The sequence below is a fragment of the Stegostoma tigrinum genome, chromosome 1 (assembly GCF_030684315.1).
Source record: "Stegostoma tigrinum isolate sSteTig4 chromosome 1, sSteTig4.hap1, whole genome shotgun sequence".
Classification (NCBI taxonomy): domain Eukaryota; kingdom Metazoa; phylum Chordata; class Chondrichthyes; order Orectolobiformes; family Stegostomatidae; genus Stegostoma; species Stegostoma tigrinum.
The window spans coordinates 75281585-75295564 of record NC_081354.1 but is presented as its reverse complement, the minus strand read 5'-3'; the positions used below and the strand labels follow the sequence as shown (position 1 = coordinate 75295564).

General features: G+C 39.2%; 1 protein-coding gene across 9 annotated transcripts in view; it reads right to left on the bottom strand.

Annotated features, from left to right (window-relative positions):
* Nucleotides 1-13980, bottom strand: part of ptpn13 (protein tyrosine phosphatase non-receptor type 13) — a 224979-nt gene that overhangs the window by 171603 nt on the left and 39396 nt on the right. For all 9 annotated transcript variants that reach the window (XM_048534137.2, XM_048534197.2, XM_048534154.2 and 6 more), the window contains exon 4: nucleotides 10374-10439. In XM_048534137.2, the coding sequence (XP_048390094.1) occupies nucleotides 10374-10439 (66 nt within the window). The remainder of the gene's footprint in view (nucleotides 1-10373; nucleotides 10440-13980) is intronic.

Genomic DNA, 13980 nt, shown 5'->3' with positions numbered 1-13980 from the left:
TGTATCAAGTTACTTATCCTTGTACCTTCCTCTAAGTGTGCTGAATTACTTTGTTTCTCTCACAGCAAATTATTTTATTTTGAACTTTGGAACTGAACCAAACAAAGTCATAAACCACAAAGACTTAAAAAGTTACACTGCATTTGTTCCTTACACTTTTTAATGCACATACTTCATGCACTTACAAGACTCCTTGCTATAGTTTTTTTTTCCCCGAATTTCCTTGTATACCACCCTTGCTTTGGGTGTTCCCAGCCTCCTAGCCTTGATAATTGTCTCCTTTTTCTTTCTGACTGGGCTCACAATATCTCTTGTAATCCAAGGTTCCCAAAATTTGTCATTCTTATCCTTCATTCTTAAAGGAACGTGCCAGTCCCGAGTTCGCAGCAACTTTCACTTGAAAGCCTCCCATATACCAGATGTTGGTTTGCCCTCAAACATCTGCCTCCAATCTACATTCTTCAGTTCCTGCCTAATATTGTTGTAATTAGCCTTCCCCCAATTTAGCACCTTAAATGATCAGTCCCTCAGCTTGAAAATGACTTGTTTCAAAACAGCAATCCCAGAAGTGCAGAATAGTGATTACATTATACAATTCATATTATACAACAGTACTGCATGGCAGCAATAAGCATAACTACAGCACAGGTCAGGCATAATTACTAGGTGTTTTGAGAGCTGTACAGGATACACCTGCACTTTTTGAGAACTAGTGTCCAAGTCATATCTCCACCCATAACCTTTGTGACATAAACAGAATGAATAGAGTGCAATGTAACATGAACATTAATTCCTTCAGAACTATTCATTTTTATAGCAATAATCACATATGATATACAAGCATTAGTGTTTGATGGTTTTCCACTCCAGTGACACTAAGTGTGCAAGACAGCTATGGAAATCAATAATCTGTGCACTCCTTGTAGCACTGAATGTCCACAAATTAATGTAGCAATAGATTTCCCAGGGACCAATGCATACAGTTGCCGTGTTTTTTTCATTTTCAAGTGTCGTGATTGTATATTCCAAGTTACTAGTTTCTAGTCCAAGAGCAGATCAATGACATTCATGTATCCTGCTGTGTGGCATTTTCCTCACATCTGTAACACAACCTTAGAAAATTCAACAAAGAGGATTTGTCTTTATTAGTAAAACCCAGAATCAGCCCACACTGTTGAACATGTGAACTAGTGACAAACAATTTATTAAGTTAGAATAACTAAGTTACATTGTTCCAATTTTCTGCATGTCAATTAAAATTGTAATAATCCAGATGACTTGTTTTGTATAATTTTATTTCTTTTTTTACTGGCTAAAATATCAATTCAGAGCTTTGAAAATGAACAATACTTGCACTGTACAAAAGCAAATTTGCTGGAAAAACTCAGCAGGTCTGGCAACATCTGTCAAGGGAAAAACAGAGTTAACGTTTCAGGTCCCTTCCTCAGAACAGTTTTCCAGCAAATTTGTTTTTGTTCCTGATTTACAGCAACTTTAGGTTTTTAATGTTCTTTCTTTTGGCAAGTTGGCCAAAACTGTGCACACTGCTTCAAGTGTAGTCTCATTTCTGCTCGGTATAATTGTTGCAAGACTTCTTACTCTTTTATGCCAATCACTTTGCAACAAAAGCTAAGATACTACAGCAAACTTTTGTTTTAACCAGCACCTTAATGATTGGCACTCTCTAGTCCTCTAACAGAGGAGGATATGGGCTGAAAGTCCAGGGAACCCTGGATGTCAAAGAATATTGAAAGCTTGATAAAGATAAGCTAGCAAAAATTACAATGAAATGTCAGAAGTCTACTATATTATCGCAATCTCCAAGAAATCAGTTGAAGGTGCAAGTGACAAGGTTCTCTGCTGGTAAGTTTTCTTTAAGCAAAAGTTGCAGTACTATTTAAGAGATTTATGCTGCAAATAGTGATGTGTATATCCCTTGCATTACGTTTCTAATACTTTTTATTAACTGGCACCTTTAGGACCTGAGTTTGTCAGTTGATCAAATGCTCTGGATAATCAAGAGGTCCACATAATCAATGTGAAAACACAAAAAGTATGCTGTATTTGTCTTCCCACTTGCTTGCTCTATCTCCGTATGTTAACTTTCAGTCATGTACATACAGGAAAACATGAATGCAAACGATTCCCAATTTAAAATATCATCTTTTAAAAATTTCTCCTCCAAAACAAAACATCACACACTGCATTCCATCTCTCCTATTATTCTCTCTGCAATCACCCAACCTGACCATTTGCCTCTTTGCATCCACCACTGTTTACTTTCACACTTGAATTTCTCTCATCACTATTAGTATGGTGCTAATGTTTTTGGACTAGTAATCCAGCATTCTGACTAGCAACTCGGTAATGCTCCAGAGACGTCTGAATAAATCCCACCACTACACTTGTTGGAATTTAAGCTCTGTTAATTAATAAATTTGAAATAAAAATAGCAGTCTCATTAATAACAATCATAACACTATCACAGGTTGTCACAGATTCACTAATGTCCTTATCTGGCCTAGATGCAACTCCAGGCTAACACAAATTTCGTTTACATTTAGTTGTTCTCAAACAGTACAGAAAATCATTAAGTGGCAGATGGCCCTCTCATCTGCTCAATGGCAATTAGCAACAGGCAAAAAAATGTTATCCATTGGTTGTGAAAGTGCTTAGCTCTGTCTATTTATGCTGTTTGGCATGCAGGGACTAGTACTGTTTTGCAGCTTCATGAGGTTCACACTTCATTTTTAGGTAGACTGTTCATGACATGCCGTCCTGCACTCTTCATTCAACTAGGGCTGATCCCATGACTCGCTGGTAATGATAGAGTGGGGAATATTCAAGTGCATGAGGTTGCAGATTGTGTAAGAGTAAAATTTGGCTGCTGTTGGGCAACCGTGAGGCATGGGGGTTATCAAACTTGCTAGCAATCAATCAGTTTGAAGTCGATCCAATTTAGCATGGCGATGGTGCCACTCAACTCGATGGAGAGTACTTAATGGGAAAGTGGAATTTTATCTCTACAAGGACTATGAGATGGTCATGTTTGCTGATACTATCATGGACAGATGCATCTGCGGCTGTAGATTAGTGAATGTAGTGATCGAAACAAGCCAGGTACACATCACAGAATATGAGTTCCCCGATTGGACCAAATTAACAGCCCCAATCAGGGTGTCCTGACTAACAGATATATACAAGATTGTCAGGGTTATGTTCACTCTAGAAGCTGACTCCGAGCTAGCTGTATCAGTGTCAAGTACTATGCAGATGTAAATAAAGGGTGACTTGGTGATGGGACACTGGCCTTTGTGGAGTTACTTCACTGAAGGAGGTCAAGTCTGCTTTGCCCTTTCATTGATTCCCCAGATTGGTTTGCATTCCCTGAGACATTCTGAAGAAAAACAATGAACATCCAGCAGTCATGATATGTGTCAGTACCAATGACATGGGTAAACAAAAACAAAAGAAGTTCTGCAACAGGAATTTAGATAGTTAAGTAGTTGATTAAAGAGGAAGACTATGAGGGTTATAATCTCCAGTTTATAGGTAGCTGGCTGTGACTTGGCTATAACCTGATTGATGAATAGTGGATGCTGCTTGGATCATGCAAACTTTCTGCTGTGCAGGTAGTGATTTTCTGAGCAATATTCTAGAGCCCAAGGTCACACAGAACACAACTATTGCGTTAAAGAAGAATCACCTGTAGTTCCAATGCCACACGTGATTGAGTAAAGGAATAGGAAGATAAGTTAGCTGGACGCATGGCTAAATGGATTGTGTAGGATGGCAGTCTTTAGATGTTTGGATCATTGGGACACTTTTTGGGGTAGATGGGATCTGTACAAACTGAACGGGTTATTTCAGAAACGAAATAGGTCTAATATCCTTACTGGGAGATTTGCTTGTGGTGTTCAGGAGATTTTCACTTGAAATGGGATGAGCACAGAGTAGAAGCAAAGTTAGGGGTAAGTTCCAATCAGATACTGAAGGAACACTGGAGCAGTCCTGCAGACAGTGAAGACATGGACACGATATGGCACACAGGTGGACCGGAAAGCTAGACCGGATCTATGTTAAAGGCAAGAAGCGTCCGTGGTAAGGCGGATGAACTTACAACGTTGATCTGCATGTGGGAATGTGACATTAGTACTATCACCAAGACATGTCTGAAGGAAGGAGAGGACTAGCAGCTCAACATTCCAGGGTATAGAAGTGCAATGGGGTGGGGTAAATATACTATTAATAAAGGAGACCATTACTGCAGTAATGGAAGAGAATGTCCTGGATGGCTCTTCAAATACTCCACTTGGGTACAATTTAGAACTAAAAGACAGGTAGTCATTTGGCTGGGATTATACGACAGGGTTCCCATTAGTCAGAGAGAGAGATAGAGGGGCAGATATGCAGGCTTATCAAGAGGGAGGAGTGAAAGGAACAGGGTTATAGTAGCAGGGGATTTCAACTTTGCTAACAATAACTGGGATCACCTTAGTGTGAAAGGATTAGACAGTTTGGAACTTTTAAACTGCTTCCACGAGAGCTTTTTGGGCCAGTACAGAGACAGTCCTACTAGAGATGGGACAATGCTAAATTAATCTTAGGGAAAGAAGCTGGCCAAGTGGTTGAAGTGTCAGTGTATAAACATTGTGGGGACAGTGACCGTAATGGTATTTCAATGTCACTTACGGAAAGGGATAAAGATAGTACAGAACTTAAGTATCTAAGTTGAGAGAAGGCCAATTTAGGGCAAGCATAGACTGGGGAGCAGCTACATGCAAGTAACTCTATATTTGGAGTAAAGGGGGTCTTTTAAAAGTGGTATTGTGAGAATTCAAGGCCAACATGTTCCTCTAACAGAGGAGGATATGGGCTGAAAATCCAGGGAACCCTGGATGTCAAAGAATATTGAAAGCTTGATAAAGAAAATGGAAGCATACGTCAAGAACAAAGCATTAAGAACAGGCCGGGTGGATGCAGAGTATAGGAAGGTACTTGAAAAAGAAATTAGGAGATCAAAGAGGGGCCATGAAATATTTTTGACAGATGTGATTAAGGAAAACCCCAAGGCATTTTAGAGGTATGTTAAAAACAAGAGGATTAGCAGGAAAAGCGTAGCACCTATTAAAGACCAAAAGAGCAATCTGTGCATGGAGCCTGAAGTTGTAGGGGAGGATGAATATTTCTCATCTGTATTCAAAAAGTGGAAAGACATCATAGCTGAAGATTTCATTTGGGATGGTGACGTTCTAGAACATGTTCAGATTAACAAGGAAGAAATATTTTATGTTTTATCAGGGATGAAATGCATAACTCCCTGGATCTAATGAGGTATATCCTAGGCTGCAATGGGAAGCAAGGGAAGAGACTGCTAGCAGATATATTTAATACTTCATAGTCAGCATGGATTTGTTGGAGGGAGATCCTGCCTTATGAATTTGAATTTTCTGAAATGGTGACTAAATGTATTGATGTGGGTAGTAAAGTTGACGTGGGTTATTGGAATTAAGGCCTTCGACAAGGTCACATGTGGAACGCTGGTCCAAAAGGTAAGAGCCCATGGAATCCAAATCAAGTTGACAAACTGGATCCAAAATTGGCTTGCAAATGGGAGCTGAAGGGTGATGGAAGAGGTTTGTTTCTGTAGTAATTAGCAGGAAGTTCCCTTGCGCATGCTTGTCGTGACACCAAAGTTCATGTTGAGAAGTACGAGGGTAGCTCTCTCCTAACCATGTAATACTGTGCCACCAGCTCTGCTGGGTCTCTCCAGGGATGGTGATGTTGATGGTAGTGTCTAGGACATAGTCATACTTACAGTCCGTGAGACAGCTCTCCCAATTTTGGCACTAGAACCCAAATGTTTGTGAGGACAACTTTGCAGGATTAACAAAAAGATGGGCTTTATGGCATCGCTTTCAGTGCCTCAGTCTATGCCAACTGGTCTGTCTACCTTAATTCATTTTGCGTTTTCGTGCATGTAATACAACTGAATGGCTTGCTAGGTTGTTTCAGAGGACAGTTAAAGAGTCACCAACATCGCTTTAGGTATGGTAAGGATGGCTGTTTCCTTACAGAATTGAGTGAACCAGATGTTTTCCTATCCCCCCAACAATTGACAGGGATGCTAGGCAAGTGGTTTCAAAGTCATCTTTAGACTTTTCAGTAATTCAAATTCTACGACCTGCTGTGGTGAAATTTGAACCCATGTCCCCAGAACATTATCAGTGTCTCTAGATTATTGGCAACAATACCGCTAGGCTATTGCCTTTCTTAAGATGCATTCCTTCACACTGCATTAAGCTACTTTCAACCTGACTCTCCATCATGCCACATTAATCTTTAGAACTACACCTTACTCGTTACTAGTTATATTTATTTCTAACACTGTAGCACACTCCAGATACTCCTAACTCAGTCACTCCTAAACTCTTGCAGAAACATTCAGATTCAATAATGCTAAGTATCTCCTTGTTAGTGTTTCATCAACCAATGACCAGAAAGTCCAATTTGTTCAAACCACAATCACACATTCAATTCCACTTACCTAGCATCCCTGTCAATGTATTCAATCCAAAATGATGGTCTTTAACAACGAATCAGCCCACCCAGCCATGGCTTCACCACAGAGCAGAGTGCAGACATACTATCTCTATATTGTTTCACAAATGCTCCACTGTTAATGCTCCAGTCTGGTGTTTATTATCCCAGTATTTAACCTACAATTGTTTTACAGTAGCCTTGGTCCTACTTTTTGAAACCAGCCTTGCACCCGTTTCACTAACTTTAAAAACCTGATCAATATATGGTCTCCTGAAGGTGCTTTCATGGTCCTATTCACTCCCTTGCTGGATCAACATCCATTTTTGGCCCACTTGTTGAATAGTCAGTTAGTAGGGGGCATAGGTTCAAGGTGTGAGGGGCAAGGTTTAAAGATGATGGACGAGGCGACTTTTTACATCAAAGCTGGTAGGTGCCTAGAACTTGCTGTTAGAGAGGTAGTGGAAGTAGATATGATAATGACTTTTAAAGGGTGTCTTGAAAAATACATGAAGAGGATGGGAAGAGAGAGATTATGGGCCCCGTACAGTAGGGGGTTCTAGTTGTGTGACAGGTAGCATGTCGGTGCAGGCTTGCAAGGCCAAAGGGCCTGTTCCTGTGCTGTAATTTACTTTGATCTTTGTTCTTTGAGTTTCTTGGAATTTTTTGTGTAAGATGCTAAAAGCAAGTTGTCATCATTGTTATTTTTGCTTCTAATTTTTCTTTCATCTATTGTATGCCATGCCATTAAGTAATTGTTCAAATTTCCAGGTATGTACTTGTCTTGTACTCAATGATAGGGAGATGACAAATTGAATAAAATGTCCAAGTGCCCAGCCACCAGTCTGATCAGAAATTACTCTGCTCAAACAAAATGTATGAAGTTACTAATACCTTTTAATCATTTTGACCGACGGAATCCTTAACAAACTAAATCATGAAACAGCCAAGAACTAGTACATTGATGAACTTGGGCTTTGAGCCATTTGAGCATCCAAACTGTGTGGTGATGGAAAACACATTGTAATTTCCTATTTAAAAGTATTCTTATCCCATCATGGAGCACATGGCTGTACTTTTCTGATTTGGTGGTTTGTAGCAGGTATTAGATTCTGTTTCACATTAAAATATCTAATCAGAATAGTTCATTTTGTAAGTTTGCATGTCTCTCAGATTGACTTTAATCATCTCTTATGTGAATTAAAAGACCTAACTGAGGTTCTCAAAATCATGGCAGGGCTGGACAGAGTAGATGGGGTGAAGCTGTTTCCACTTGTAAAAGAAACAAGAATGAGAGGATACAGATTCAAAAGTGATGCGTAAATGAAACTAAGGTTTTATGAGAAAAACATTTTCACACAGCAAATTAGGAAATGAAATGCACAGCCTGGAAATTTGGTGAAGTCATTAAATGGTTATTTGGATAGAAGTCGTGCCCAGCAATATGGAGAAAAGGCAGGAAATCAGCACTACATAACAGAACTGGTGACTGGCTTCTGCAACATCATAATTCTGTGATCTCCCAATCGGAGCTGGCGTACGGAGCTACATAAATTTGCTTTCTGTGTATTTATTTCTTAAATCATAATGTCTTGCCTGCTATATCCCTTACTATTATCTGTCGTCATTACTATTTCTAATTTCTTACTGCCACAGCAGCCTCTTTCCAACATTGTATATCTAGTAACTAGAGTGTTCATGTATAAGCAATTTACTTTAGGTTAGCCTTTTAGCCCTAGTTTTGGCCAATTATTTTGTTCTATTACGACGAACCTTCTGACATCTCTACCATACTCTCTGAAACTCTCACTAAACCAGTTTATCTCTGAACCTTTCACCAAAAGTCAAAAAATTCAAGTCAAAACCTCATGTCTGATCTTTCCAACTAAATTTCAGGCACTCCTGATAATCTCTCCTCCTGGTTTCCAACCCTGTCTATTTCTTTTTCAATTCTCCACAAAGCAGTCTCTATCTCCCACGACACACTGATAAATTTTCTATGTTAAATGTGCTATACAAATATAACTTTCGCCTAGTAACTGACTCAACTACATCATGTCATCACCTTGCTAACAACTATCCACTGCATGCTTAGCATCACCATGGATTTATCTTCTCTCCAATATGTTCCTTTATCTATCCATCTATTGCAGCTAATTGTTGATGTTCACTTCTACAGTTCTTCCAAAACAGTTTCTGCTTTGTCTGAATGATATCATTGCATTCCCACCAGGCTACTAATCACTTTCTAACGTCCTCAATCTTCTTGGCAATATTCTGTCTTTTATCCAACACTCAGAAATCACAATTTTGCGCTTTTCATCTTTGAAAGGCAGTCCTTGCACAGGAGATATTTACAATAGCTATGTTATAAATCTTTCACCTATGTGCCATAAAATAGTTTTTAACTTCCCATTAACTAATCAGTCTTCAAATTCCTGAATAAAAAGTCGCCAAGATCTAAAATGTCCCATTGTCCTTCAGTCTCTGTCTCTGTCCGATCCACCTTCTCTAGTTTTATCTTTTCTTCCAGAATTTGGCTGCTTGGTCAAGCTTTTATGCAACATTATTAGTTTTTTTTTCCTTCATCATTCACAGGATGTGGGTTTCACTGGCTAGGTGGCATTAACTGCCCATTCCCAATTGCCCAGAGGGCAGTTAAGAGTCAACCACGTTGCTGTGGATCTGAAGTCACATGTAGGCCAGACCAGGTAAGGATGACAGTTTCCTTCCAGTGAACCAGATAGGTTTTTCCCTTCAACAAATCGACAATGGATTTGTGGTCATCATTAGACTCTCAATTCCAGATATTGAATTCAAATTCCACCATCTGTCCTGGCGGATTCCAACCTAGGTCCCCAGAACATTGTCTGGGTCTCTGGATTAACAGTCCAGTGATAATACCATTTGGCCTCCCCATTTCCTTACTGGTACAATCTGTTGGAAACAAGCTTCCTTATATTTTTCCACTTATTTCACCCATAATCCATCCAATATTCCCATTTTTGTTGAGTTCCCACCAGACACATCTCCTTTTCATGACTACAATCCATTCAGCTGTGTTGGTCTTCAATTCTACTCCACAGTGCCTTGTTCTTTGTTTAATTGGCTGGGATGACTCATTTGCTGATTCCACTCTTTCAAGGATCCCTTTTATGTTTGTTGTCTTTCCACAGATCCTCTCAAGCTTAAACTGTCAATTGTGAATTTTCACTTCTTTTCTCAACTATTGGGTAACTTGCACGTTTGAAAATCACAGTTATCCCCAACATCCTGCCAACTCACTTTGGAATACAGAAATGTGTTATGTACAGAAATGTGGAGTATAGGCTGACACAACTTATCAATGTTAATATGGAATAATAAATATTCTGTGAACACACACAAAACTGTAGTGCGGTGAGATGTGTTTGAAGGTATTTAGCGAGGGCTCAACAAATCAAAGTTAATAAGCTTTCACTAAAAAGTGCTAATTTCTTGGCAGACATTCATTTCATTAGCTCAGATTTTCCAAAATCTTGTTTACCAAATGAAATCCCTCAACTGTAATTACAACTCACTGATGCAGACAGAGAGGTTTTTTGTACTCTTTTCAAGAACACAGTTGCACAAAGACCCTGAATAGAACGACTTCACTATTGATCAAAATAGCTACAAAGAAATTTTTGGGGTCATTTCAAAAAGAAATATATCACACAAATGCAGAAACTAGGCAAAGTGGGGTGAAGTTGGTTTTCCCTGAATTGCAAACTTCTATGTCACAATTGTGTTTGAGTCATTTCCTTACAATAAAGTAGCATCAATTCACTTCATTGAATGAACCTTAGACTCACCTGGTTCAGAGGTATTTTATAATCAGCTCCCCAATACAAAGTCATACCGAGAGAATAGACATGCATCTGGAAAATCAAAGTTATGATACAATAAAGTTTCCAAAACAGTTAGAATTATTGCACAGCTGTCAATGTTACATTTTAATATCAATGTAAATGTTAAACTGTTAGAATACACAGTTCCCATATGTCATCATTTTCATTAATTTAGTTTACTAATTACATGGACCGTAAATAAGAACCATCTGACTTTCCAAACACATTTTTAAGCTCATGAAACAAATCTTTACAGTTCAAATTTTTTGGAGCATTAAGTCAACTTAGTCCAACTTTTAACCTTCAACAAGGATAATAAGATAAATGGGAAGCAGCTCTAGGCAAAGATATTTATAACGTATTATCTGGAAGAGGTTCATACTAACCGTTGCCTAGTGATTCATTTTACATTAAGGCAAATTGAAACAACTTGACAAAATGCACCTTGTTGTTTTACTAGAGTAAACTGAAAATCAGATCCCTGTGACATACAGTTAACTTTACAGACCAGGGCCAAAATTAATTTATTAGGTGTTTGCCAGTTAAATTAAGCTCTGTTGTTAACAAGACGGCCATATATTATAAAAAAAACTGAGGCAACCTCAATAGCAGTCTATGCAGAGACATCACGCCATCACAATTAATTTCCTTGCCTATCACCCACTGCATCCTAAAACATAGTAATGATTCACATAACAGCAAGATAATTGATCAACTTTCCTGCGAAGAATCACACACATTCAGTTCATTTTGCTAATTGGATAGAAGAGTGGAACAGGACAGTATTTTTCCATTTCATGGATCTGGGTTGAGTCTTACTGACCCTAATGGGAAGTAAGATCACTCATGCTTTGCTCTACTGTTCCTCCGTTTTAGTTCTTAGATTCCATGCCATAGGTGCAATGTCCCTCCTTTCACTCAAGAGTATTGCCAGTTGTTTTGGGAATTGCTTTTTCAAGTGCCTTCTCCTTTCTCTCAAGCTTTAAAAACCTTCGGAACAGTCCTTGTCTTTATCTCCTAAATGGTTTAGTGTTTATCCATTCATCTGCTTCTGTACTAAATTGTGCAAATTTTTTTTTAATTTAGAAGAGACTTCAGAAATGCAACATGCTGCTGTTGCCATTCGTATTTATCTCTCTCCATCTCTAAAAGGCTCCGAAATACAAGGGACTGGGTAGTATGAGTGGAGTTAATATTGGTTAATTGTTGATGCCACATAACTGCCCAACTTACAGACAACAGATTCCAACTTGCAGAGACTACAAGGGTGGCAGATGAGGTAAGTTAAGAAACCAGTATTACTATAAATCTTCAACAATGAGATTTACAGGTCATCAAAAAGGCTAGGGACACCATTTCATTCCTCACCAAGTGTAACTAGCTCATGAAATATTCCATTTCATGATAATTTAAATTCAACACTCTACGCACCTTCGACCATAAGGGACCGTCTCTTGTTAATCTTCAGGACTTCCTATACTATAGTTTCATGTTACTTTTGTCAGACTTAAGAATCTGGGCAGCACAGTGGCTCAGTGGTTAGCACTGCTGCCTTGACCCAGGTTTGACTGCAAATTAGATGACTGTCACGAGAACAGAAATTGCTGGAAAAGCAGTTCAATGTGGGTCACTTGACCTGAAACATTAACTCTGATTTTTCTCCACAGATCGTGCCAGACCTACTTTTCCAGCAATTTCTGTTTTTGTTTCTGATTTACAGCATCTGTAGTTTGTTCAGTTTTTATTCAGATGACAGTCTGCATGGAGTTTGTACATTCTTCCCATGTCTGCATGGGTTTCCTCCAGGTGCTCCAGTTTCCTCCCACAGGCCAAAGATGTGCAGGTTAGGTGGAATAGCCATAGGAAATACAGTGTTACAGGACTGGATTATGGGGTCAGTCTGGGTGGGATGCTGCCAGTACAGTTGATATGGACTCCATGGGCCAAATGGCCTGCTTCTACACTGTAGGGATTCTATGATCTAAGTTAGTTACTGACCAAGAATTAATTAAATTGTTACTTTAAAGTTCAACATTCTCCTCCAGATAGGAGTTGTAGATTAAGACTCGATAAAAGTAAATTACTTGAAGCAGTGAAGAAGCAAGTCAAATTGTGGAAACACTGAAGACCTATTTGCTCATTGTTAAACTATAGGCACCCAAGAAAATAACCAAAACAATGCTTCACTTCACTGGTGGCACAGCATGTCATCTGTTTGAGCAGCTAAGTTCCTCACCCACAATGAGGAATTAGCCAATTATCATTGGGGCAGCAATACAGACTTCACAACTGGCCTTTCAGCCCCTCAATCAGAGAGCAAAAACACCGCAGTGCACTCACTGACTAAAAAATGTATAAGAAATAATGATAAAGGAGAAAGAAAGAGAGAAGAAATAATCCCACGATGGGCTTATTGCCCTAAATAGTTTCATTATCAGCATGATGATAGCAATAATGCATATTTTCACTACCTATACACATCAATCAACTATGTACTCTGCTTACTAGCCCATACAGCATTATTTTTAAATTATTATGCAGTACTTCCAACTTCTGTTGATCATTAAAATGTGAACTGTGCTGCAAAAGCCTATCATAGTTACTTCAACAAAAAATCTGCATTTTTGTCAAGACTGCACATCAGCTAATTTTACCATTGGAACCATGCTTCCCGTTGAGAGACAATCTTATCCTGTGATTAGCTGAACCAGACATTGTTTGACCAGGACTCAATACGATAAGTTCTGAGGAAGGGTCACCGAACCCAAAACATTAACTGTTTTTTTCCTTCACAGATGCTACCAGACCTGGTGAGCTTTTCCAGCAACTTTGTTTTTATTCTCAATACTAGTCAACAAGGAGGGTCCTCCTGTGGTAGTGGTAATGTCCCTACCCCTAGGCTGGAAGGCCTGGGTTCAAGTCCCATCTGCTGCAAAGGTGTACAATAACATGTCTGAACATGTTTGATTAGAGAAATAGGCATAAGTCAACGAGCACACGGCTGATGGGAGAACAGAGCTTGCTGTGAGTTTAGGCATCGGCAGCTGGGTTTTCGATGACTTCAAGTCCATGCAAGTTAGAATGTAAGAGGCCAATCAAGAGTGTTTTTTATTCATTTGGAAGCATAAAGCAACAGAGCACGGATGCAGGGGCAAAGTCATGTGATACTTTGGAGACAAAACTAAGTTGTCTTTGTACTGGCACAATTACGAGGTCAGAAGCTGATTGTATGATCAGATCTGATGTCCGAGCTGTGAACGGACAGGCTTTAACTGCAGATTGTTGCCAGGCAAAGGCAGAGGAATGGATTTGGGACCTAGGGAGCAGAGTTATACAACCTGTCTGTTCACAGACCCTTCATTCCAACTCACCCATGCCAACCAGATATCCTGTATAAATCTAGTCCCATTTGTCAGCATTTGGTCCAAAGAAACAAACAGCACAGGAACAGGCCCTTCGGCCCTCCAAGCCTGCACTGATCAAAGGTCCATATCCTTTTAAATCCTTCCTATTCAAATACCCATCCAGATGCATTTTAAATGTTGTAATTGCGCCCACCTCCATCACTTCT